The following is a 24340-nucleotide window of genomic DNA, read 5'->3' as shown; positions in this document are numbered from 1 at the left end:
CCCAAGAAAATTTTGCAGCATAAAAAAGCCCAAAGACCTTTGCCACAAAACAGCATATAAATAATAACACAGTTGTTGTACATTTATGATATTTCAACCAGAGACATTTCTTATCTTCCTCTGCTCTTACTAGAACGTGGTGATCAAAAACTCAAATTTCTGGATGTCAGCATAGACCTCTCCAAGCCCCCTACCCCTCTGAGTAGGACATTAAATGCCCATTTAGTGCCCATTTGCCATTAAAGCAAACCTGGCAGTATATGGGCCTGCATAAAGAACCTGGCAATCAGTCTCAAATGCCTTCTCTATCATCCAGGTTTTTCTTTCTGGTACACAGGGCATCTTTGTTGACATTACCAGCAGGCAAGCTGAAATGAAGCCAGGCTTAACATCATGCCTTGACACTGGAACAGGCATTGTAGCATGGCTCAGCCGTGTGTCAGGAGGCTGTGGGAGCTCTCATTTACCCAGGCAGCTTTGGGGGTGTTTAATGTCTCAACACAACACATGCAGAGACATTTGAATGAGCTCTAGGCAGGGACTGGGCACGGTGAACCTCTGGGAGCTCAGGGAGCTTGCTCAGACACACAGCCTGTGACAGCCCTTCACTGGGGAGCAGGGACAGGTCACCTCTGAACCTACCTTGGCATGTCACCCACCCACAAAGCTACCTGCACACACAGGCAGCAAAGCTAGATTGCTCCAGGCAGCTTGGACACACCTTTGTTTTGATGTGAGTATCAAAAGGAGCACATAAATCTGAGCTTCTGAGCCTCAGCCCATCTCCAAGCACACCTCTGAGCTTTACAGTGGTCTCAGACAGCCCTACAGAAATGGGCTGGCACCATTACACCCCTAACAGAGGGGCAAGGGCTGATATGCTCAATGCAGAGGCACCAGGGACCTTTGGTAGCCTGGCCAAACTCAGGTACCCCACAGTGGTCTCTGAAGCACCTGGAGCATAGCCCAAGAGAATGGCACCCAAAACTGCCTGGCATCATTGCCTGCTTTGGCATGCACTGAACATCATCTATCTGCTGACATACATATACATAAAATATATTCAGAGTGCACACTGGCACACAGTGTTTTACACTTTCTATGAATCATACCCTACAACCTGTCTGTGCTTGCCAGGAGACTGAAATCCTATCACTGTACTCTTAAGAACATCATTAAGAGGCTTAAAGAATAGAGACTCTGCGTGTCTCCTTCAAAACAAATTTTGCTGTAATTTTTGAGGTTGATGCAAAACTTTAGCTGCAGTGCAGAACAATAAACAATGCATATTTTATAATGGCAGCACAAAAATAGCATGCAGTATTTCTTTCCTGGGCCTGCTAGTGCTTCTCTTCTGCTTTAAGATCACAAGAGAAGAAAAGCACAGCTTATTTTGAGTGCCTTTTATTCAATGTTTGTTACTTATTTATTTATCTAATTTATTTTTCCTTTTTGTCCTTTGCAGCCCTGCTTGTGCACTAAGGGCTTTAGCATGCCTACTTTGCATGGTGGCTTCCCTGGGATATTTTACTTATTTCAACTGTTCAAATGTTTATCTTCACCAGGAGTAAAAGGAGAAAAGCTTGATTCCCTCAGGGTGATGCAATGTTTCTGCATGGCATTTCAATAGCATCCTGTTATTCAAACAATTAGAAATCACAGAGACCATGCACAGAATTATCAGCATATTGCATGGAGATTTTTATTATTATGTAGTGCATAATGAGAATGATTTGAAGGACCCCAAAGCATCATAACAGAAGGAAGCACTGAATAATCAGGTGATTTTTTTTTTAACTGCAAGAGCCCAAAATATTGTTTACTGGACATATGTCAAGCTAAAATGCACTAAAGTGGTGAATATATTTACTGATGGCCTTCCTTGCATACCAAATGCAACACACTCTGGGAGTGTAGCTGGAGACAGAGCCAGGAGCTTGGGCTACAGCTGCCACACTGCTGCTGCATAGCAGGGATGCACTGGCAGTGCTCAAAAATACCCATGGATTTTTCAGAGCATGCTTTGCATGGCACCTAATGGAGGATGTTCCAAAACCATGGACTGCTCTTGCTGTACAGCCCTGAAGAGAATCCCTGGGTACTGCTGCTTCCCAGAGCTCAGTGAAGAGCTGGGCTCATGCTCCTCCAGCTTTCAAGAAGTCATCCTGGAGACTGCAGCTCCAGGAAAAAAAAAAAATCTTTCACCTGCAGTGCAAGACACTGCAACTTGAGTCCTAATTCCCCTTTAATTTTTGACCTGTAACTTTTTTCCTAAATTTTTGACAAAAAAAATTACAAACTTCACCTTTGCTTCCTTTTTACAATTCACAGCACCAATTATAGTGTGACCTTCACCTGGCTTCCCAATGCCTCTGGTGCCCTCAACAGTACATTGAATTGTGTGCTAACAACTCTAGGGCAAAATGAATGTGTCCCTCTCTCTCTCTCTCTCTCTCTCTTTTTTTTTTTTTCCTTCTAAATATCATTGTTATTGAGAAAATACTAAGTTGTATAAAGCGATCTTTGCTACACTGGATGCTTTAAAGCCAAACAGAGAATTCCAAGGCTGATGACTGGGTTTGAAGAGTCATGGAAAAGCCTTCATGCTAGCTGTGTGACCAGAGAAGAAAATTCTAATTCTGTGCACATGCCAATTCAAGTGTCTGCAGGTATCTAATGTATAAAGTTTATTTGGAACTTATAGAATAAAATAAATGCCATTCTATGGTTTGCATGCGCCTGTGGTCTGTGCTAAAATAAAGCTTTGCTGACTTTTTTTCTCTCTGTAAACATTTGAGGCTGTCCTTCATGAGCAGCTTTTTGCTGTGTGCCTCACACTACTGATACTGTTCACTCCTCTTGAAGCCAGCAGAATAATGAGAACTGTTTCCACAAATCCCCCAGTTTCACTCTGGACAGCCAGTGGGAATATTGCACTGTTCAGTGGGAAGCATGGGACACTGGCTGCAGGTCCTGGCATGGGCCTTGCCATGCAGGAAGGCTCCATCTGCTCACAAAGAGCTGCAGCTCTGTCTGGGACCAACTGCAAATTTCTGCTAAAACTTCTGCTATCACTATCAAGTTATTTCTGCAAGTGGAAAGCGGACTCTGATTTACCAGTGAAAGTAAAAGGATGATGCCCTTTTGGCTAGCAGAGACCTGTGTGCTGCCAGCCCCATCCCTTGCTGCACATGAGCTATCCACTGCTGGTGGGGAAGTGGGGACCTTCCTAAAATGAGCAAAAACTGTGGTAAAGAATTCCTCAATGTGAGGTCTGCCTCCACATATGCAAGCCCAGACCAGCTCTCCCCATAAACCCCTCTTTGTCCTTAACACGTGTGCCTCTGGCTTCCCCAGGGGTTCACAGAACACTCTGAGGTGGAAGAGACCCACAAGGATCCCTCAGGTAAAACAGCCCATGCAGGGGTTGGACCCACAGCCTTGGGTTATTGGCACCACAGCCTAACCAGGGGTACCTGCCTGAGGCAGCACCTGAACTGGCCACATGTTCCAGGATACCCTCTTGGTCAGCTGTCCTCAACTACAAAACAAAATCCAGTCTGCTGTTCAATGACATTTTAGGAGAAAACTTCCAGGCTTTCCTTCAGGCATTATTTGCACCTCCTGCACAGGCAGAAAGGTTATCTGTGCACAGGATAACCTCACATTATCTCAGCCCACAGGTGTGAGCCTGGCACCCAAGCAAATCACTACATTTGCAAGGAGGGTGCAATAGGATCCCCCTTTTCCTTGAAGCCTTCAGGGCTGTACTAAAAGCTGCTGTAAAAAGCCAGGCATTCCTGCTGCCTGGGGATCTGCTCTGCTCCTGCTGCCTCGTGATGACCACGGGCTGGCTGCTTCTGGGACCAAGCCCCAAGGGACAGCACTGCTGCCAGGGAAAGGAGGACAGACAAATGACTGCAATGTGCCATCTCAAGGACATGTCCTTGCCAGCAAACTAATGGGATGAGAGCAACCTTCTTCAGGGCTGGCACAGGGATCAGTGGAATCCACCTGCAGCTCCTGGAACAGAGCAAGTGCTGTGCACTGGCCAGGACAGGTGTCCCTGGGGCACCCGTGCTGTTCCACAGGGGAGAGCTCTGCTACCAAATGGGCAGGCTGAGACACAGCAATTAAATCTGGGCACACCTCACACAGGCTTTTAGCCACAGCCACACGTGGGAAGGGACTGGGGCAGGAGATGGGCTCTGTGAGGAAGGGACACCTGCCACTCCGCAGGGGCTGTGAGAGCTGAGGTCAGCCCTGTGCGTCAGCTCCTGCTGAGTTTTCCTCAGGCTCATATTTAATGCATGGGATGTATTTTTAATGGCTTAGATGTGTGAACAAACCGTGGCCTTGATGTTCCTACATGGGTGTGTGAAGGAGCCTCCGACCTTCTGCAATGGATGCAGTTCTATTTTAATAGTTAACATAAAGTGGGATGGAAGAGATGAAGCATTCCATTAAGACATTTGATAATAAATTGGTAAGTGCTTTCCCAGTGTTTTACATAGTTATTCTCTCTGTTGATCTATTTAGCCAACATATGTAATTCTGAGCTACAAAGTTGTATTCCTGCTTTTGTAAACATAGTTACATAAAACTCAATAACAACACAGTCTATTTATTGCTAAAACGCTAGTAGGAAATTGGAAAAGGTATAAATACAATTCATTGCTGGTGATCTCCTGCCCCCTGAAGGCACTGTAAGGCTCCAAATCTTGCTCAGTTCACAGCATCATAAAACCAAAGCAATAAATGTCACTCTTTTCTTGATTGCGCATTAGGCCAATCGGCTTTTTATTGTGACTAAATAGGCCGGCAGGAAGGCACCGCTCTCTTTACTGCTGGGGGATGGCTTTGCCTAAACGGGGGCCAGGGAGGGAGGAAAGCTTACTTTTAAATAACAAGGCTGAGAGAAAACAGGGGGAAAAGAAAGGCGCAAAAGCACGTTGCCCTGCAAGGCCTTTGCACTTGCTCTTTCATGCTGTAATGCCTCGACGTACGCAGATGATTATGTGTCAATGCACATTAATATCTGATGTGCACGGCCACATTATCATCCCTCATGTGCACTCTCACAACCTGCTGAGCTCCCAGCCATGGGGTTACACAACCAACGCCACCGTGGGGGTACAAACCGAGCCACATGGCTCAAAGGCTCAAAGGGACCCTCCTGTGCCCCTCTCACAAAGCACCAGGAGCTGGCCATCTTTACAACACCCTGTAGTACAGGAGGAGCACAAACACACTGCCAAAGCCATTCTTCCCAGTGCAGATAAAGGCATGTGCTCAGAAGGCTGGGACACTTTCCTACCCTGGATTGAAAACTACAGTCACAGCTGGTGGCAGAGGAGTAAAAAAAAACCCAAGCCCTGGGTTCATTTGCTCCCCTGTTGAACTGGACACATGAAAAGGTGGTTCTCTACCATGCTGTCACATGTACCTGTTGCACCTAGACGCTGCCTGAAAAGAGAGGGATGCCGTTGCTGCCCCACACACGTGCACCCTTGTTACAGCTGCAGGGCAGTGTTAATGCAGCCCCACAGCCACACCACCTTGATGCCACCACCCCACATCCTCCAGCTGCCCCTGTCACAGCAACCTTTAATTCACCTGCTCATGCTCAGTGAGTCATTCCAGCCTCCCATCCAGGCAGGAGAGGCCAACCTCCCTTCCACCTTTGGGTAGTGTCCCCAAAACCCTCCCCGAGCCTCTGAACGTGGGCAGCCACTGCAGCTGCTCCCCACTCTTCAGCAAACAGCCAACTGGACTAACTGCAAGTCAGCTTTACATTTCCTCCCTGCTTGCACAGTCCTCTGTCCCTGCAGGCTTCTCTGCCATCACTGCCCATCCCTGCATGCCTCCCATCCACACACACACACACAGACAGGCATCTTGGCCATGGAAACCTAACAGAAAATCAGCCTGTTTTGAGCCACGCTTCTGAAATTATTGCAGCTTTTTTGCCCCCAGCTCTAATGCTGACAGACTACTAATTGCAAAGACAAATGATGACTGTCTCTCTTACAAGCTCTCCTCTCCTTGAATTTCAGAAGAATTTGTGTCTTGGTTCTACAAGAGCATGGCATGGTAAGACATGAAAACCCCCCAAAATCTCAGCAATTATTTTTGGCTTTTCACAAATCAATATTTCCTCTGAAGCAGTCAGTAAGGCAAATTCTGCTTTTATCATCACAATTTCCAAGTTACTCCTTTGCACTGTAAGACTGACAGAGCATTCACAATCCAACTGATTTTGTTCTCCCTTCTACCAGGCAAAAGGCTCCACAGGCTACTCAGAAGTTACTCCATAGTTATCAAACTGGGAGAGAACTTTTATTTCACTGAAGTCAGTGGGATAACTTCCATTTACTTGCTTAAGCTGGAAAGTTGGAAGTTCACCTTCTGAACTGAACATCAAGTTTGGGTGAGCATCTGAAAAGAGGAGCACAAGGGAAAAAATGATCTAAAAGCTTTATGATTGTGTAGAGTATTATTCCCTGGACACACAGCAGGTTTTGCTGTAATTGCAAAAGATAAAAAATGTCATTTTTATTACAAAACCAAATGTTAGAGATGCTAGGTTTTGGATAAGAGATGGATGTGTCATATGTGGTCCTTAAAAATCTGCTTGGGTGAGTAGTACAGATGGAATACAATGTGGGTTTGCATTTATCTGAGAACATTTAGAGCCATGATATATAGTCTACACGACAGACTTCCTCGATGTATAGAGAAAATATAGCCAATTTCTTTGTGTAGGCTGAATTATTTACCAGAGTGTTCCAAAGTGTATTGGTAATAAAACACTATGAAGTATAAGTAACTCCAGACAATCTTGGCTTATGTTAAAACAAGGTTTTTTTGTTTTTTTTTTTTTTTTTTGTTTTTTTTTTTTTTTTTTCTTTTTTTTTTTTTTTTAAGGATGTTATTAAGGAAATAAATCCTGAGAATCTGGAAGGCAGGACTTACTCAAATGAACATAAGCCTCTGAAGGACTGTGTTGACTCAATGCAGAGAAAGGTCAAATTTTCCCAACCATCATCCTAAAGCAGTTGGGAATCAGTCTCACTTCAAAATTAAATAGGCTATTTTGGCACCAGATGAAGGATGCAGAGATGGTAAAGTGATTCTGTGAAACTCACCTGACTGGGAAAAATGGCTGGTTTTAACTAAAGCCCAAAAATATATATGTAGAGTACAACAATTTCACCAGCTGGCTAAACAAGCCATCATTTTTCCAAGCATTACCCTTCTAGCCAGGGCACCAGTAGTGCAATCAGTTTAGAAACACAAGGAGCTCATTCCCTCATCCTCCTCTGGAGAACTGGATCATAATTTTTCTCAGGGCTGCTGCAGATAAAGCCAACTGCTTTTCCCATACCTTTCCTGACTCCTTCTGCAGACTCCTTTTGAGAAAGAGGAAAACCACCTATTTTTGGCTTGATTTAGGGAATTTCTGAAGGCTGTGGGGATCTTTCCCTGTTTATGTTTGGGAACAAAGTCACTTTTACACCTAGACCAGTTTAGGTTGAAATTGCCCTCTGAAAGAGTCCTACAGTACCTCAGCAGCTTGCCAGAGAGAAAACTGACAGGAACCATGACATTCATGCAGTGCTTACCTGGGGATCTTATTTTCTGACCCTAACACGACATCTAGACTATTTTCTAATAAACTAAATCTTTCACCTAAGCTGCAATGTTGCTCTTATTTGTGCTGTGGATAGCAATTCAAGCTATAATTTCTTATTTTTCTAGTTTCCCCACTTTTTTTTTTTTCTGTTCACTTGGCATTTTTTTTCCAAGTCCCAAATGAAGAAGCATGGCTGGGTTCTCTCTCCAGCTCTCATACTCCAGGCAGCAGGATCTGGCTGACCAGCCTCCTTTAATACCCTCCATTCTGACCCTTTCTTAGAGCAGGCTTTGTAATTAAAACATAATATGCAGATTGGTAGGCATCATCTTGCTTTTTCTAACATCCCTCATGTTTTGCCTTTCATTGCAAACACTTCATTGACTAATTTCCAGTTGCTTAGGCTTCATTTTTTTCCAGTATTGCTGACTCTTAACCCACTGAATAGTGTCCCTACACTTATCTCAACATGGCATCTCAATAGTTTCCCTGGGAGTCAGCTGCTTTCCTTTTATTTCAAAATCTTTTAACCACAGAATACAGACCAAATGAAGCATTACCAGGTAACAGAGACAGAAGTGGGCTAATTTCTGGGCAGGCACTGGAGGTAGCTCTGCTATCAGGTTGGGCCTAAGATAAGTGACATGGGTGTGAGAGGGTGCAACCTGCTTGGTTACCTGCTGCTGTGCAATGCAGAGATTGTGCTCCAGTGCCTTTAATTCCCTCTGCAAACCCTTGCCTGGACTCTTATTAGACATTACTATTAATCTCCATGTGAAGATTTATGCTGCAGCAGCTTCACTTCATGCCTTAAGTATCATCTCAAGTTGAGCAGAAATTCAAGTTTTTGCAGAATTGTGCATGTTTAATGATTTTATTCCATTCCTGTGCTTATTTGAGCACAAGTCCAACATGTATGTGTAAGTGTTATGCCCAGCTATGAACAGAGATCTGTATTTTCACTAGAAGAAGAGAAGGAAAAGCAGCAGAAAACAGCAATATATCTACTGTATAACGCCTGGGACATTGCAGATGTTAAAGCAGCTCGTTGCTTCTGCATCTGGAACAAGTAGGTCACACATAGTTATTATACACACTGCTGAACATGAAGCAGCCAATACCCGTGTAATGTATGTGAGACTTCAAACCACCTTTTAGTACTTTATAGCAGTACAGCATCTTGTTTGCAAAGGCTCTGCTTGAGAGCAACTGATGGAAGGGGGAAGGGCCCCAGAGCTGACTGACCTAATTGCTGCGTGGATCTAGAAGCTGGCAAAATGATTAGTTTCTTTTATGTTTTCCTTCTATACTATAATAAAGATAAATATTGATTGCTGGGGCAGTATTGATTGCAGGGGTCACTGCAGATGGCAGCTGCATGATTTGCACAGATATCTCCCATGTACAGAGCCACTTATTTGCATGAGAATGTTTTTTCACCCTCCTCACATGCTGCTGACTGTTCGCTCGCCTTATAGGAGCATTTATCCAAACTAAATGTACCAGTGATTAGCAGCAAAATATCAAACAAGTGACTGAAAGAGTTCATCTCTGTAATACCTTTTGTGCATGGGGCTGTCTGCTGCGGGTAAGTGGAGTTTATTGTCCCAGCCATGTGGACAGAGGCACAGGACACGAGGACCTGCTCTAATTACACTGCAGTGTCACTGCCTCACCCAGGAATGCCACCCAGGGGCACAGCATGCCTGGGACCAGCCCTTCTTTCCTCCCCACTGAGCAAGCACAGCTCCTTCCTCCAGGCCTGGATGCCTCCCTCCAAGTCCCAGCCTGGGGTCATCAGTGACCCTCAAGAATGGCTTCAGCATCATCTCCTGAGCTGAACCTGCCCAGTGGGATCCTTGTCCACTTGCAAGGAATGGAAAAGGCTACTCCATTGTGGGCCAGGCTTGTGAGGAGGGAAGAAAGTTTCCTACCACAAGCACAGTGTCTATTGCAGAGCATGATACTCCACTCCCAGCCAAGGAGTTGGGGTGAGTAGGACCAAGTTGTAGGAAGCAGCAGGGGCATTGAGGCACCTTTTTACAAACACCTGAGTGGCCCATTCTAGGGTCAGGCACCTCCTGCCTCTCTCCTCCACCTGCAGCCTCCAGAGGGAGGAAGGAGCAGGCAGAGGAACACTCTGGAGGGGCCTCCTCACCTCCCTGGCCACTGCCAGGCTGTAGGGGAAGCTGTCTCTGAGCACACCACTGCGTGTCTGCCTTCCAGCCAGCAACCTGCATCTCACTGTGGGCACTGCTGCACTTCCTGCTGCTGCTGCCTGACCTGCTGATCTTGGAATGCAAAGGGAGAGCATGCATATTTAACCCCAATTCATCATTTTGATTTTGATTAACTCTGCAAGTCAGAGGTTTGCAGGCTTTAATCTTGTTTTAAGTAAATGCTCCTCTCTATTGTCAGCATTTTCCAACTGGAAACTCAACCAAAGGATCTTTCTTATTATTTATCTCCTTCCACTCTGGGCATATTGGTGGACCTATGAAACAGCTGCCCAGCATTTATCCAAACCATGACTTGTCCAGTGTGGGAGTGTTCTTATTTCCTCAGTGGTCCATAAGAAGGAGATTAATGCTGGAACCCAGGTTTCTGATGTGGTTCTGCACTGACACTATGCCACTCCAGCAGAGAGCAGGCACTCCATGTGGTGAGCACTATTTATGTACAGTGAGTATTTCCTAGATGCTTTTGGAAGGTCTGAGCAATACACCACGGTTCAAAATGTTACACCTCATTCTTCAATTCCTTTTAAGCATATCTCTTGGGGTGTTACATTGAGCAGCCCTGTCTTACAAAATCAATTATTCCTTAGCCAGCTCAGAAATAAAACCCAAAGCAAGCAACACCAAATGTCTGATTTACCAATAGATTGCAACCCCGTGCTGAAGAGCATAGCCACTGCCCTGCTTTAAATATTCATAAAGCCCACTGGTGCAAAATGCATTAAAGGTGGGAATAATGCCAGTAATACACGATCCTCTTAGTGACAAGAAGCTTTCACATATTAAAGCAGCAAGATGTTAAAGACTTGCAAGTGAACAACCTTTGTTTTTAACTTAGAGAAAGAGATTCACTAATGGAATGCCAAATTGCATTCACTCTCATGATACTTGACTGCAGAATAGGATAATAACACATGTGTGCTTCTGCATGCCATGGAAAACCTGTTATTACAGAGGTTTCTTCCCTGCCTTTCCTCTGTACTTTCCAGAAAATGTTCACACAAATCTTACCCCTCAAGTAATCTTCTGTGTGCCAACCCCCCCATTAGAATCCCAGGAGTCTAGCCATTAACAGATTGGTTTTACGCAAATAAAAAGAATTAAAAATAATGGTGACAGAGTACAATAGCACAATTTAGATGAGTGACAACTGGCAATGAATAACCAAGGGAAAAAAAAAAAAAAGAGTTAAACCGGAGATAACGGTCTGCAAAATATAGACTGTGACAATGCAGAAGAATGTCAATTGTCACTTTAAATCATCAGCAACCCAGCCACATCTGCTATCACACCTGTGCTCTCTTTTCTGATCTACTCTGGCACCCTAGAAACAGTAGGCAAACAGCCAGCCTTGCATCTCCAGCTCTCTGAAGTCTGGCTCTGCCACCAGCCTGCATTCCTCTTACCTGGAGCAGGTCAGGCACTGACCCTGCACCCTCAGACTGCTCCTGACTGACAGGGATTTGCTGCTGGTGCTGGGATTGACATCCTCTAATAGCAGGTCCCAGGACCATCAGGAACTGCTGCCCTGTTTGGATTTTACAAACCTCATCAGTCAGGTGAGAGAGCTAAAGGAGCCCAGCTTACATCTGGTACTTGATCCTCATAAAAATAGTGAGAAAATAATAAATTGACATTTCTTGGCAAGGGGAGTGGGGCAATATGTGCCTCTGGTGCCAAACATGAAAATTCAACTAACATATATTGGAAAGAGGGATTCTACAACCTCTATACATAGTGCACTTTTATTCTAGAAATAAAAATAATGGAAAGCTGACAGCTAAAAGGCTCATTATTTAGGAAGATGCTTATCCAAGACTAATCAGGGGGCAAGGACAGGAAAATAGAGCTTTGTTATGGCATATGAAGTTGCTTACTTCAAAGCAGACCTTTCACAGGATTTACACGGGGTTTGGGTTTCTGGGTGGAATTGGCTTTCCTGCCCCCTAACAGTTTGTTTGGGAGCATCTTCCCTGTGCCAGCCCTTCCCTGCTTCCTGCCCCCAGAAGCACCTTCCCCTGCAGGAAGAGTGCCTGTCAATACAGACTGAGCACCTCACTCCTGCCATCATTATGCTGCTCTGTAAAAGCCAAGTTGTTTCAAAGGGGAGGAATTAGATTGTGCAAAAGCTGCAGTGGGAACACTGGGGTAAGTTAGATCAGGCAGTTTTACCAAGCTATTTCTGGAAAAAAAATAAACACTGCTACTCAGTGCTTATGATTAATAATGTTATCTTGTAGCTAATTTTATTCCTTGCCCCTCTCTTCTCCTGCCTTCCAATTTGGAAGCACACTTAATTATGAAAACATGAGCACTAGACTGTGAATTTTGATATATTAATTTCACCATGGTTTTGTTTCTACACTGCGCCACCAAAGCTCTCAAGGACAGCCAGTCAAGGAGACAATGAAAATCATAACACCTGGGGTAATTTTCTTAAGCAAAGTCAACATTAGGCAATTTCTCACTCACAAATTTCATTGTATTACTGAAACCTATAACCATGATGCACCTTGCTCCTGTTTTTCAACACCAGTTTCCTTTGATGACTGAAGCCAGAGCAAGGACTCAGTTTTTTTTACGGACTAGAACCAGAGATTACCAAGAGGCTGGCAAAACAAAACCAAAATGAGCACAAATGGATAACCGTGACAATATTCCTTAGCTCCTTCACTCTACAGCAGAACTGTTCCTAATTTCATGCCTGACCAGGGTGCACAGATGCCTTGCCCGGGTGGGGTCAGCTGCCCAAAATTGGGCCCAGCCATCATGTTCACCATTCATTTATTGACTCCTGTCTGCTCCATTCTGATTCTCCACACCAGAGCTCTGGCTTCAGTGTTTTACTGACACCTCACTGTCCAGTTTGTGCATCCATTCTTCAGGTGCCACTAGCCCACAGCTCCAGAAGCACCATCCAGACAGCAGCTCTGACATTTGCATGGTTATTTTGTTATCTCTCTAAATCTGTCCTAGTTACTTAGAGAGAAACACCAGGCATGACATTAGGGCACTGTTAGAAATATAGCTCTGTGAATTGTGACCTTTTTGATCTATTGGCTGTTCCAAAACCACAATGAAATTATTAGCTCAGAGTTGGCTTAATGTAAGTTTGCATATATCCTAGGCAAAATGAAAAATAAAAGTCTGAGTTGATAGAATTATTTCCCTTCAGTTTTTGTAATTAAGGTTTAAAATAAAAAGCCTGAATAATTTTGAAATCCCTTTTAAAAAATAAAAATTAAAGCCATTTCCACTGAGAAAATGTCTAAGTGTATGGTCTCATTTTTTCAATCAACTGAGGGCAAGGTTTTCAACTCCAACAAACTAGGAAAAAGCGAGACAGATTTCCCAGCCTTTCTAATGCCACACATGAATTAACATGATGATAATACTAATGATACTTTTTAACTGGAAAAGCTTTAGGTCAATTATTTCTCCCAATTCTATTTTTACTGAAGTATGAAGCTGTAAAACCCCAGATGGAATAACATAAGTTATAATGGCAACAAAATGGATAACTGTGTTTCTAAACTTGGTCTGAATTGTGCATGTTCCAAAATTATAAACCAGAGTGTTTTATACATTTTTTCAGAGTGATAACTACCTCAGTCACTTTGAGATGAATCTCTGTGTGCAGAAAACAGAGTATCTAACATTTGTAATGCTTTCCAGACCACAGTACCTTTAAATAATACAACATTCATTAAAATAGAAGTGTAGAGCAAATTACCGTACCAAACATCCTCTGCATCTTCATCACACTCTGCCCCAAACTGGCAAATGTCACAGGTCGATGTCTCTTTTTGACTGGTTTCACCTGAGCCTTCATTGACTGTTTGATGGAAAGCAGAAGAATATACATTAGTAAAGACAGCACTGCAGCAAAGCACTTCTCTCTCTCTACAAAAATCTATTCACTGCATCAGCTTAATGCGCTGCCCACAAAGCTGATGGCCAGCCAACAGTGCTCCTGAGTGGGCCAGCAAAACAGAGATTTCCATGCTGGCCTCTGAGAAATCCCCTCCATTACAGAGGGAAAGGAAAAGCAGAGAAAACCCCTTCCTTTTCCCTCTTGCCTTATTCCATGACCCCCTTCAAGCTGCAGCCCAGGAAGGCCATGTCCCCACTGAGCCTTACTGCTTTGTTTCCTGGGAAAATAATGGAGGGGCATGGACAGCATCACATGCTGCCTCGTGTCCTTTACCCATGAAGGCCTTGAGATGGCCCCAAGGGGATGCTTTCCTTGAAAATGTTTTGAAATTACCTGCCATGTGGCGCAATCTAGTCCACTCCAAAGGCAAAACATTTTTCTCTGCAGAAGCACAGCTCTGAGCCCCAAGGACTAGTTTATCTCTGGCAGGAAAGATTTAGTGCTGTCCAGAGGAGAGGACAATCTCCAGCATAGGTTAAATTTGAAACCAGGGGAAAGTCAATGCTGATGTCTGCAATTGTGTAAGGTTTGTACCTGGCCCGTAAGACAAAGACAAGAAGGGACTAAAGGGAAAATAAAAATATGGGTGTAAGAGGACTGCAAAAAAATACTGATGGCTGAATACTGAAAGACAGAAGGAGACCACTGAAGTAGGCACCAAAAAGAAGGTTTATTAAAAGATCCAAAAGACACATTATCTACGTTTCTACTGAAGTGTATAAACACCTTTTGGTATATTTTGAAAGATGCCACACTCCAGCAAGACACTGTACCTAGAGATATCCTGCCAGTTGCAGAGTTATTAAACCAATGCAGACTTTAGGCATCAATCAGCTCTGCTCAGGCTGATGTTGTTTTCTGCACCAACAGCCTCTGCAGCATCATCTCTCTTGCATTTGGAGCCAGCTCCGTGGTGCAGGCTCCTCACACCTGGGAGCAGCCCACCAGGGCTGCTGGACAGGCTTGAGTGTGTTGGTAGCCCCAGTGACAGTCAGCAGACAAAACATCTGCCTGATGTACATCCAGGTTGCTACCAGAGGACTCTGAGTTTGAAAAAGCTGCTTTTGTTATTTACTCAAAAACCGACAAGAATTCCAGGCTTTCTCAAAGCTGTTTGAGGAGAAAGAGATTTTGCCTCTAGAACAGCAAGGGTGACTCCAATGCCTGTTTTTCAACAAATTTGCTTCCTATTCTGGACAACTTATATAACCTCTGCCATGCTTTCCACTATGTCATAACAGGAATAATATAATTTCCTCCCAACTGAGAATGCAGAAACAAGTATATTAAAATATTGTGATAAGCTTAGATACTACAGTGATAGAAATCACAGAAATACCAAAGGTAGATGACTTATCTAAAATGCTTTTTTCCTGAGCCTTAATATAGTCAAAGGAAGTGTTGGTATTTTTAGGTATGGACTATGCTGCATTCATTTCCTATCAGTCATGCTTGAATTTACACTATATTTAACTGAAATAAATTCACCTATGAAAACCATTCTGACTATCTGATTATCCCAAAAGGGGAAAAAAAAAAAAAAGGTAGTTTTGCTCTATTTCTACAAATCTGCTCACCTTTATATCCATAAAATTAATGTACAACAAACTAAAGGGGAAACCAGGAAAGACACACTCTGGATTTTTGTTCTACAGTGTTGGCAGGCTTTACAGGGACTCTGAGCTGTGGTTTTTCTGTTTCCTTAAATGAATGAGAAACTCTCTAGGCTTACATATTATAAAAGCTAATGTACAAGGGTGGACAAGGAGTTCAGGTGCCACATCCTCACACCATTAGCATCTCCATGTGCTGCCCTTTGATTTTGGCCCCACAGCATCACGGGACTCATGAGACCCTCCCCATCTCCCTGCAGCTACATCCAGGCCTGCAGAGTTTAATTTACATTTTAAATATAGAAATCTCTTTTACTGAGGAGATAACTCTGACAGCCAATCGTGGCTGGGGGTTTCCAGTGGTTCAGATCTTAGGCAGGACATGTAATGAGTGACTGTGGTACCTATGGGCAGATGACTTCTTACAACAGCCAAGCATTCCTCACCTATCAGAAGCATGACAATTGCTCCAGTTCAGGAGGGTGAGAATACATACTTGATGGAATGGAGCTTTAATTTCTGTATTTTGTTATTTTGCAAATCACTCCCCTTGCATTTCCTTTTAATTTAAAACATATGCTCTGCTCTCTTCCTCCTTGTAACATTTATATTCTTCACTGCCCAGCACGTGTCGCTTGGCCAGGGACCTCACATGGCTCTACAGCACAGAGTAAGTGAAACAGCTACTTAAACCATTAAAAAAGGCATTTGAAAGACTGAACATGTTGAAGAGAAGTAACTGATTTGGAGAAGATCATCCACTCCACAGCACGTTGCAGTTCTGAATTTCTGTTTGAAAATAATAGGTCACTCCTTCATATTTTTCTGAAGAAGCCCTGTGACCAGCTTTCCATAGTCAATGTGCACATTGTCATTAAATGTGCAAATGTGCAGCAGTCCTTACCAAAAAAGACAGCTCTTTATCTCCTGTTTATACTCTTTCTGTTGTCAGTAACACAGGTAACATTATTCTTTACATTTCTTATAGGTGTGTTTTCTCTCCCTACACAAACATACCCACTGGCATATGCACCCACACCCAGAACTGACACACACAGGGCTTGTTTTCTCCATGCTGTGCAGATAAGTGCTTTGATAAATCAAACATCTTACAACGAGTTATTTTCCCAATACTTCCTGCTGCTTTCTAGCTTGAGGACTGGTGGATGCTTATTTTCTAAGGTGACTATTTTTTTCTTTTTTTCCCCTCACTGCACTTGCTGATTTGCACTTGTTTCCTAACCCAACTGGAAAAATTTGTTAGCAAAAAAGAATCTGGTTTCTGGATTCCTCTTCTAAAACAGAGAATGAGTCTTCTTCTCATGCATGTTAGGTAGTATTCGTATTAGCAACTATTGAGGTTTTAACACCAAGGCCCTGCAGGAACATAGGTGTGCTCCAGGGAGGCTAATCACTGAAACCCACCATTTATTACTCACATAACTGAGAAATATTAAGCTGCAGATTCCTATTTTAATAGCAAGATGATCAACTTTGAGAGTCCAAAGAAATGTGCTAACAAGGGTTAGAAGGTCACTAACATTACCTGAAAGTCACTTCAGAGACTATGTGAATCTCCTAAGCAATATGAATTCTCAGCTGTGAAGGCACCACACACAATTTACAGAGTCAGTGGACTGTGGTAACCACAACAGCTCCTGTTTTAATCATTTGGTCCTTCTCTGGCATTCTCACAGTGCTCAGATGAGATAGCTGTGATTTCAAGAATGTCTGTATTGTTTGCAGGTCCCACAAGAAAGAAACCATTTCTGAAGCATTTTACTCTGTCTCCCTAGCCAAAAAAAAAAAAAACAACAAACAAACAAACAAAAAAACCCCAAAAAAACAACAACAAAAAAAAACAGATTGAAAGTGTCATCAGTAGATTGGTCTGACCCTGTGCTTATTTCCTGTAACATCAGGAGAAAACTAAAAGCCCCAAAACTGCCCACTGCCACTGTAGCCATCTCTAATTTCTCTTTACATTCAATCTCTTTGAATCAAGTTCTCTGTAGGTACAGACCTACAAAATGTTTGTAGCTACAGTCCCAAAAAATCATGCTAGGAATTTGCCCACACAGCTTCCCCCACTCATGCTCCATTAGGAGCTGGATGGGTGGTTTAGAGGTTTTAAAACATAGACATCAAAATCTCTGTGTTCAAGCCTCTGAATAACCCCTGCTCAGTGTCTTCCCAAGGTGCTTGATGAGTGGCAAAGCCAGGATGGTAATGAATTCCTCTCTATTTCCAGAAAAGCAGCTCCAGTGGCATGGTTAGGAGTATGTACAGCATGTTGGTCTGGTACACAAAATGCCAGAGGGGACATGCAGGTATCTTGCCCCACAGGCCATACTGCAGGAGTAAAGGGGTGTGGGAAGTGAGAGAGAGACAATCAGGTGGCAACACTGGCTAGACACAGATCTCTGAACCTCTCTTTACTAACATGACTCTGAAGGTAATAGGGCAAACTCAAGAAAGCCTCAGCTCAGACTTCACACAGCTTTTTAGGACTATTATAACAATCTTTGCCCAATATATTTCAACTACACTGGAGAACACAACAAAGAAACAATATAAAACATCACCACATGCTTGAATATACAAAATATGACTGTAATGAATTATGAATTATGATTACTCTGATGTAGTCTTCCTTTGATCGATGTGATCAGACACGTGCTTATCATAACCCCTGATTCTGACTTGACTCCTCATGGTGGGATATCTTTGCTACTGTTGAAAGAAAAACTTCAAAAAAAGGCTTGCTCTAGCTCATCCTAACAGGATACATGCTTGTTTTCAGCTATAAAATCTAGGTAATAACAAAGATCACAGGGAGATGAGAGTTGATGGCCATTTTTGTATTGCAGAATGAAAAACAACAAGCAAATTAAAATGTAGTGGAGAAGGATGCTCTTCAGACCAGCTCAGGTGATCTTGCCACACACTTCAGTCCTAACAGGAGTGCTCTGGGCAGGTGAGAAGGTGAGTGGATGAAGTGAGAAAGGTCTAAGCAAGGAGGGCAGAGAAGCCAGCAGAATTTACTAGATGTGTGAGAACAAGCACTACCTGCGCTACCAGACAGCTAACAACACCTCACAAACTGCACCAATAAAAGCCCAGATGCTGCAAGCAAAATCACTCTAATCAATAAGCCTTTTTTCCTGAAAGCATTAGCTCAGTCAAAACCTGCAAAGTGAGAAAAATGAAGGGTGTGAAGCAGGGGGTCAACTTGCCAGTGGCTCTGCCCTCAAAGCCTGGCAGAGGCTCAGAACGGCATTACCGTCAAAATGAAAGGAAAATGGCCTACAGTATTGGTAATAAATTCAAACTCTGACGTGCCTTGCTCTGCTCTACTCCTGCCAGCTGGCTCCATCTCAATAAATACAAATTTGCCCTCTCTCACACCCATAAACACTCTGGAGAAATTACTTATTGCAGGGGAAAACAGTGTCTGTGCCCAGCTCAGGGCCCAACACAGAACTTCTTCTTAAGGAGACCTGAAATATTCTCCTTCACACCAACATGCCTTTGATGGTTCCTCCACAGCACCACAGGTGAGTCCTTGAAATCCTTGAAACCCCCTCTTTGCTGTATGGGCAGGTGATTTAAACAGCTGTGCAACACCTGAGCTTGCTCAGGGCTTCTGCTGCCTCACGTCCCATCCTTGGGTACCTCTGTGTTGCCATTCTCAGCCAAGTGCTGGAAAAGGTTAATGGGATGACTTTAGTGTGATGTAAATACCCAGCAGGGTTTTTGAGGAGGAACTAGATGCACCCGGCCACAGCTCAGATTGCTGATAAAATGTGCTCTTATCTTATTGCTAAAGACCATGTAGATAGAGCCTGGCACTGCTTTGATGCCAGTCAGACTCAATTTGCAGTGTTTTTCAGCTCTTGTATTTATACTGTGATTCTCAGCTTATGGTTTTTTTTTCCTTAAAAATCATAACCAGTGGATTATCTCAACATATAAGGATCTCAGCTTCCATATATATATTTGCTTTGAAAGCTCTGCCTAAGCTTTAAAGCAGTGGAGAAAATGCTTGTGAATATAACAAACACTGGGAACTCTCACATTTATAATTTTTAAAAACTACTTTTGCAGGGCTGATTCACGATATTTCAGTCCAATGCTGAGTTGATGTCAAGACAGGAAAGCAGCACTTCTGGAGCAGCTCAACTTGTTCTCGGTTCATTCACACCTAGTGGGTGAAGGCTGTGCTTCTGCCCTGGATATGGAGTCTCATAGTGCAAGAAAAATGCCTGGAAGGCCCCTGAGTTTGGGGAATAACCAGTACAAAATTTTTTTCACACTATTACTAAGCACTCCTGCTTTTACTTTTTACCTCCTGCCTTGCCTTCTAATTCTCTTGGCTCTTTCATTTTCCCACCAGCCACAGTATTCCAGCAACACTTCCCCACACACCTGGAGCACCTCTGCCAGCCCAGCTTGACCCTCACTTGGCCCAGCTCAACATCTGGGGAACCACGGGAGCCTTCTCCAGCTGTCACCTGGCCTGGGGGCTCGAGGGTCTCCCCTGGCAGCATTCCCACCCTCCAGAGCTTGCTTTTCGTGGCTGAAAGTAGATGGGATGGGAATGGTTTCCCAGAACAGCGCTGCTCCTCTGCACCTGTCTGCTGCAGCTCTCCTTTCAGCAGGTGCTCGTGTCTGGAGCCAGGCCATGACCCTCCACAGACCTGCAGGGACTCGTCTGCATTTCTACAACCGTGGCCAGCAGGGAACGGATTCATTTCTTCCTCAAAGTGTATTTATTCTAAACAAACACCACTTGCTTGTTGCTGTCTCATGCATATTCCTGCAGCTCCCACAGTGCATTTGATAAAAAATTAAATGCGATTAGTCGAGGCCAGTTTCTCCTAGCAAATAACTCTGATGCTGTTACAAAAGGAATGGCTCATTGAATAAAACCCTATTGTAAGCTTTCTGAACACTGACACGAAACAGCTGTGGTTATTGCACCATTGTGTGGTCCCCCTACAAAATTTGACATTTGCCTGGTGTCTGTGGGCTGCCAGCACTGCAGATTTAGGTGCCAGCACCTTTATGAAGGTGTACAATGACCAGCACTGACAGTATTTGCCAGCGTGAGGAAGAGTAGGCTCATTTAATTTTGCCAAGAGCTTCCGCTCACAAACAGCTTTGAGTAAAAAGCTAAAATAGCACATGGGGCCTATTCATCTCTGCCTTGCATTAATTTAAAGAGAAGCCTCGCTTCCTTGGAGGAGAATTTTCAAGAAATAGATACATCTTTTTGTAAAAACATGCCTGAAATACTGCCAAAGCTTTGGTGGCATCAGTCCCTGCTTTTATGTATTTCAATACGCACAACAGGATGGACAAAATAACCAAGAGGACATGGCCACAGCTGGGAGGATGCAATGTCACAGGTCACCAATTCAAGGCAATTATTAAAGACCCTGGAAGGAGATTACTGTATCTCTAACTGCAAGGACTAGAAGATTTTTCAGGATCAAGGAGAAATAAAAAAAGATGATGTCTGACTCCTCCCTCAGGTTGACTTGCCTGGCCACATGGATCATTAAAAGTCAGCACTGTGTCAAGGTAGGTAGGAAGGTGCAGCCCAGGAAAGTGCCCAATGTCTTAACACTTTTCTTATTTGTCAGAAAATGGCCATCACAGCTCACCCTGAAGCTGAGTCAAGCATGAGCTGCTTCTGGCTGGCTGGCCCTATGTGCCATCCATTCTATAGATGGAATGTATGGACTCTATACATGCTGGAACAACAGCACTTACAAATTCTGTGAAGAAATACTGCCTGAGATGCAGGCTCAGAGGAATATGAGGCAGCGCTGCCTTCCTCTGTCAGAGAAGGTGTTACAGTTAGACACAAACCACAGAAATTACCCATCTGTGCTTTCCCTGACCTCTGCCAAGAATCCACATCCCACCTGAGGTTCTGAGCATCTTCATTCATTCTAGGCAGAGAGAAACCTGCATCACCGAGTTTACAGAAATTCAGTGGAAAAAAAAAAATATCCAAAGCCATGTTTTCACAAAGCCTAAAAGAAGCAAGTCCCAAACAGGTGACTTTCCAGGGCTTTCCACACTGAAAGGGTGCTTTTGCCAGCTTCCTACCTGGTGGAAAGATTAACAGAAGTCTTAAATGTGAACCCTTACAGCTACTCATCTTTCAAGAAACAGAATGAAAGGAACAAAGATAAAACCTAAAAGAGCTGTCTGGCATCCACTTGGTGACTACTTCAGTTTTAAGATCTTTGTCATTTTGCTGTTGATTTAAGTCTGTGTATCCTTTTGAATATTAGTATGGCTAGCAAGATAGCAACATCATACATAAAAATGTTCTTTATTCCAGAACAGATGAAACTCCCAGTGGTAAAAGAAGATTTAGGTATCTCTGAAGATTTCTTATCGCTGTGCAACATAACTCTCTAATGGTTCAGTGCCTTGGAGGGTCATCTGAGATCACTTATCACATAAATCAAATAGGTGGCAGGCTATAAGAATGGAAGCCTATAGCAATTTCATGTCTTTGCTTGCAGACATCAAATCTATCTTTTAGGCAGACTATAGAGGAGATAATATTCCACTCCATTTAAGCCAGTGAAGAAACCCAAATCTGGGTATTAACCAATTTTTGGGAAGCTGCTCCTGGTCTCGACTGCACCACAATTATCCTGGAAAATGACTGGTTTTAAATCCTAAAGCATGGACAACAGACACTGGTCCTGGTTTTAATTTATACTAAAGCTGCTGTAAAATCAATCTGGCAATGGAAGGGAGTGCCAGAGCAAGTGAAAGTCCAATTTAGTTGATGTCCCATTTACATAATCAGCAGTGTATAAAGCAGATCCACTGTAAAAATGACTTGGGTCTACCTATCACTGGATACAACAAGAGGAACAGAGTTTTCTTCTCCCTCTCTGCTTTTGTTCCATGTAATACTCCCTTCTCTTGATTTCTGTGGTGTTGATGCAGGTTGCACACACGTAACAGAGAGCTGGAGCTGCCTTGGGGCTCAGGAGCATCAAGCTTGTGTGCCACGCTCATTTCCAGCAGTGGGGTCTCAGAAGGGTTCAGTGGTTCAGTGGGGTGCCAACACTGACAGTCACAAGCCACGTTCAGCCAGGCTGTCACTGGTGACTGGGAGCTGTGAGAGATGCCTCCTTAGCTGCCTCCTCCTCCATCAGCTCAGTGGATCCCCAATCCCCCTTCTCAGCTCCTACCCCAGAATTTAATACTTCTGCAGTAGCACTCCCTGATCTGCATCTGCCACCACTGATGTGATCCTCTGAACTGCACAACCAGGGCTCACACATGAGTTTGCTCCTTTCCCTGTGAGAACTCTCTTTTAAAACAAAAACAAAGCCAAAATGCATCTCAGAGCTAATTGTTATGACATCCCTCCTGACACATGTGAAGGTATTTCTGCCTTCCCAAGGCTGCAGGTAGGCAGTCCTTGGGTCTCTGCTGCAGCTCGGGGTGTACAGCAGTGCTGGCACCTAAAGAACTTGCCAGAAGCTGAGATGAGGGCAGCTGCAAAGCCTCCAAGTCTTGCTGGAGGAGATACAATATTTATGCAACATAGATCATATCTTTTACATAACCCTACTCTTCAACAAACGTGAAAACATATGGCATCAGTTAATTGCATGAAAATACTTGGTAGGAAGACACTCTTTCAGGACAAACGGGAAAAAAGCCCCAGTCAAGCAGTTTTCTTCCTTTTATTCCCATTATTAGTGGGCAGGTTGAGGCAGTGCACAAGTACTGGCTTAATGCACTCCTTGGTTTATGGTTTATGCAGTGAAATAGTTGCGTCCAAAAATTCCATGAGAAAAACACTGGCAGCACTGCTGATAACCCAGGCAGAAAGGCAAAGCAATTAATGAATTAGAAGCACAGCCACTCCTGCAAGGGTGGCCAGGATTTAGGAGCAGGAGCCTCCATGAACCAGGTCTGTGAATAAACAGGGCGTCTAATTTTGTGCTATCACCCAGAATTTACATGACTGGGAGAAAAAACCTCCCAGACCTCCACTAAGAGGACAAATGGGCTGAGTGTGACACTTCAAACTCAGCCTTGAGTTCAAAGAAGCAGAAAAGCATGGATTTGAATCCATTTACACCAGAACAATGCTGCCCTTCTGAGTAAAATTTTACAGACGTGTTTATGATATAGGGGGAGCCACATGGCACAAAAGGTTTAAACATTTAATCTCACTTAGCTTCAATACACTGCATATACAGAAAATTGGAAGCCCAGCAGGAAAATGCCAGATTTCATTCTCACTTAGTTGTGATTAACCTTTATGAGCTTGCTTGGCATTCTGTCACCTGTGAAGTCACTGGGGGCACGCAGGCTGCAAAAGCCCTGGCTTGCTGCTCTGGCCAGGGGACCACAGCTGCTGAGCTTGAGCTCTCCAAGAGCTCTGCTGCCCAAAATGGGGCACTTCCCTGCCCCAAACAGCAGTGCACCCTGCCCCTGCATTCCCTGAGCATGGGAAGTGTAGAAGGGACTATAGGGAATGAATGACCTGGAAGGGACTCTTCCCTTTTTCTTCCTGCAGCTGGGCCTCCTTGGCTGAGCTGGGTCCAGTTGAGAGCAGCCTTACCCCAGCAGACAGACACAAGGCAAACAGCTGATACATATTACACTTTGCAAATATGCTCTTTCTCATTAATACTGATTCCCACACACAAACACTTTAGCTATATTCACTGATTGCATTACCATTGCAGAAGTGTAATTAACAAATTAAAAGGGAGGATTGTGATTCAGCTTAATTTGGGGGAAATCTTTAAATAAAAAAAAAAAAAAAAGGAGTCTGATGAGTCTGATGTTTGATGATCGTTACCCTCTGCTATTTGCTTTAATTCTTTGGACATGCTCAAGAGAAATGTTTTCCTTGAAACAA

The 24340-nt window shown here is 43.7% G+C and overlaps 1 protein-coding gene across 1 annotated transcript in view; it reads right to left on the bottom strand.

The window, feature by feature from the left end:
* Positions 1-24340, bottom strand: part of TMEFF2 (transmembrane protein with EGF like and two follistatin like domains 2) — a 125035-nt gene that overhangs the window by 38739 nt on the left and 61956 nt on the right. The window contains exon 5 of the mRNA XM_021531360.2: positions 13612-13708. Within this exon, the coding sequence (XP_021387035.1) occupies positions 13612-13708 (97 nt within the window). The remainder of the gene's footprint in view (positions 1-13611; positions 13709-24340) is intronic.

The sequence above is a fragment of the Lonchura striata genome, chromosome 8 (assembly GCF_046129695.1).
Source record: "Lonchura striata isolate bLonStr1 chromosome 8, bLonStr1.mat, whole genome shotgun sequence".
In the NCBI taxonomy this organism is placed as follows: Eukaryota; Metazoa; Chordata; class Aves; order Passeriformes; family Estrildidae; genus Lonchura; species Lonchura striata.
This window is presented reverse-complemented; position numbering and strand designations above follow the sequence as displayed.